The 1,254-nt window shown below is 41.7% G+C and overlaps 1 protein-coding gene across 1 annotated transcript; it reads left to right on the forward strand.

The window, feature by feature from the left end:
- The first annotated feature begins 41 nt into the window (after positions 1 to 41).
- LOC109396539 (olfactory receptor 52Z1-like) lies at positions 42 to 1,001 on the forward strand. The gene has a single exon (XM_019668401.1). It carries the CDS (start codon positions 42 to 44, stop codon positions 999 to 1,001), a length of 960 nt encoding a protein of 319 aa, XP_019523946.1.
- Positions 1,002 to 1,254: the final 253 nt, after the last annotated feature.

The following is a 1,254-nucleotide window of genomic DNA, read 5'->3' on the forward strand; positions in this document are numbered from 1 at the left end:
TCTTTCCTTAAAGGTACTAGGTCTAGAATATGTGGCCACAAATGGCCCCTTCCTTTCACAACCACACCAATCCCCAGGATATGTGGTATGTCCTGATTGGAATCCCAGGCATGGAAGATTTGCATATCTGGATCTCCGTCTCTATCTGTTCTATGTACACTGTGGCAGTCATAGGCAATACCTTCCTGATCTTCCTGATCATGACCGAGTCCAGTCTTCATGAGCCCATGTATCTCTTTCTTTCCATGCTGGCCTTAGCAGATGTCCTGCTCTCCACGGCTACAGCCCCCAAGATGCTGGCTATCTTTTGGTTCCATTCTACAGACATATCCTTTGGTAGCTGTGTATCCCAGATGTTTTTCATACATTTCATCTTTGTGGCAGAATCTGCTATTCTCCTGGCCATGGCATTTGATCGCTATGTGGCCATCTGTTACCCACTGAGATATACCACAATCCTAACCTCTTCATTCGTTGGAAAGATTGGCATAGCAGCTGTGGTCAGGAGCTTTATCATATGCTTTCCATTCATTTTCCTGGTATACCGACTTACATATTGTGGAAGAAACATCATTTCCCATTCGTACTGTGAGCACATGGGCATTGCCAGATTGGCATGTGACAATATCAATGTGAACATCATTTATGGCCTGACTGTGGCCCTACTCTCTACAGGACTGGATGTAGTGTTCATCATTATGTCCTATGCAACGATCCTTCTCACGGTGTTTCAGATACCTTCTTGGGCTGCCAGGTACAAGGCCCTTAACACATGTGGTTCCCATATTTGTGTCATATTTATGTTTTATGCCCCAGCATTCTTTTCGTTTTTTGCCCATCGCTTTGGGGGTAAAACCATCCCTCACCACATCCACATTCTAGTAGCCAACTTCTATGTGGTAGTGCCTCCTATGCTCAACCCCATCATTTATGGGGTGAAGACCAAACAGATTCAAGACAGAGCAATTCTGCGTTTCTCCGCCATCAGCACATGTTGTTAAAATGAAGAATAACAAATACTGGGTATTTCTGTATGAAACACACACACACACACACACACACACACATACACACACATTGTTTAAAAGTCTGTTTCAGGGAGGAATAAGAATAGATAAAATCCATAAAGTAGCTTCAAACTCACTTACAAAGATAGTAGTTACCAAAGTTTCCAGAGCATTTTCTGAAATCACTTAAAATTTTGAAAAAATACTTAAAATTAATTATATTCTTAATTCTTCTAGACATTCTATT

This window comes from Hipposideros armiger, unplaced genomic scaffold (genome assembly GCF_001890085.2).
Source record: "Hipposideros armiger isolate ML-2016 unplaced genomic scaffold, ASM189008v1 scaffold_525, whole genome shotgun sequence".
In the NCBI taxonomy this organism is placed as follows: domain Eukaryota; kingdom Metazoa; phylum Chordata; class Mammalia; order Chiroptera; family Hipposideridae; genus Hipposideros; species Hipposideros armiger.

Bases quoted from the DNA above. Each gene is read 5' to 3' on its own strand.
- LOC109396539 (XM_019668401.1), top strand. From the start codon at position 42: ATGGCCCCTTCCTTTCACAACCACACCAATCCCCAGGATATGTGGTAT.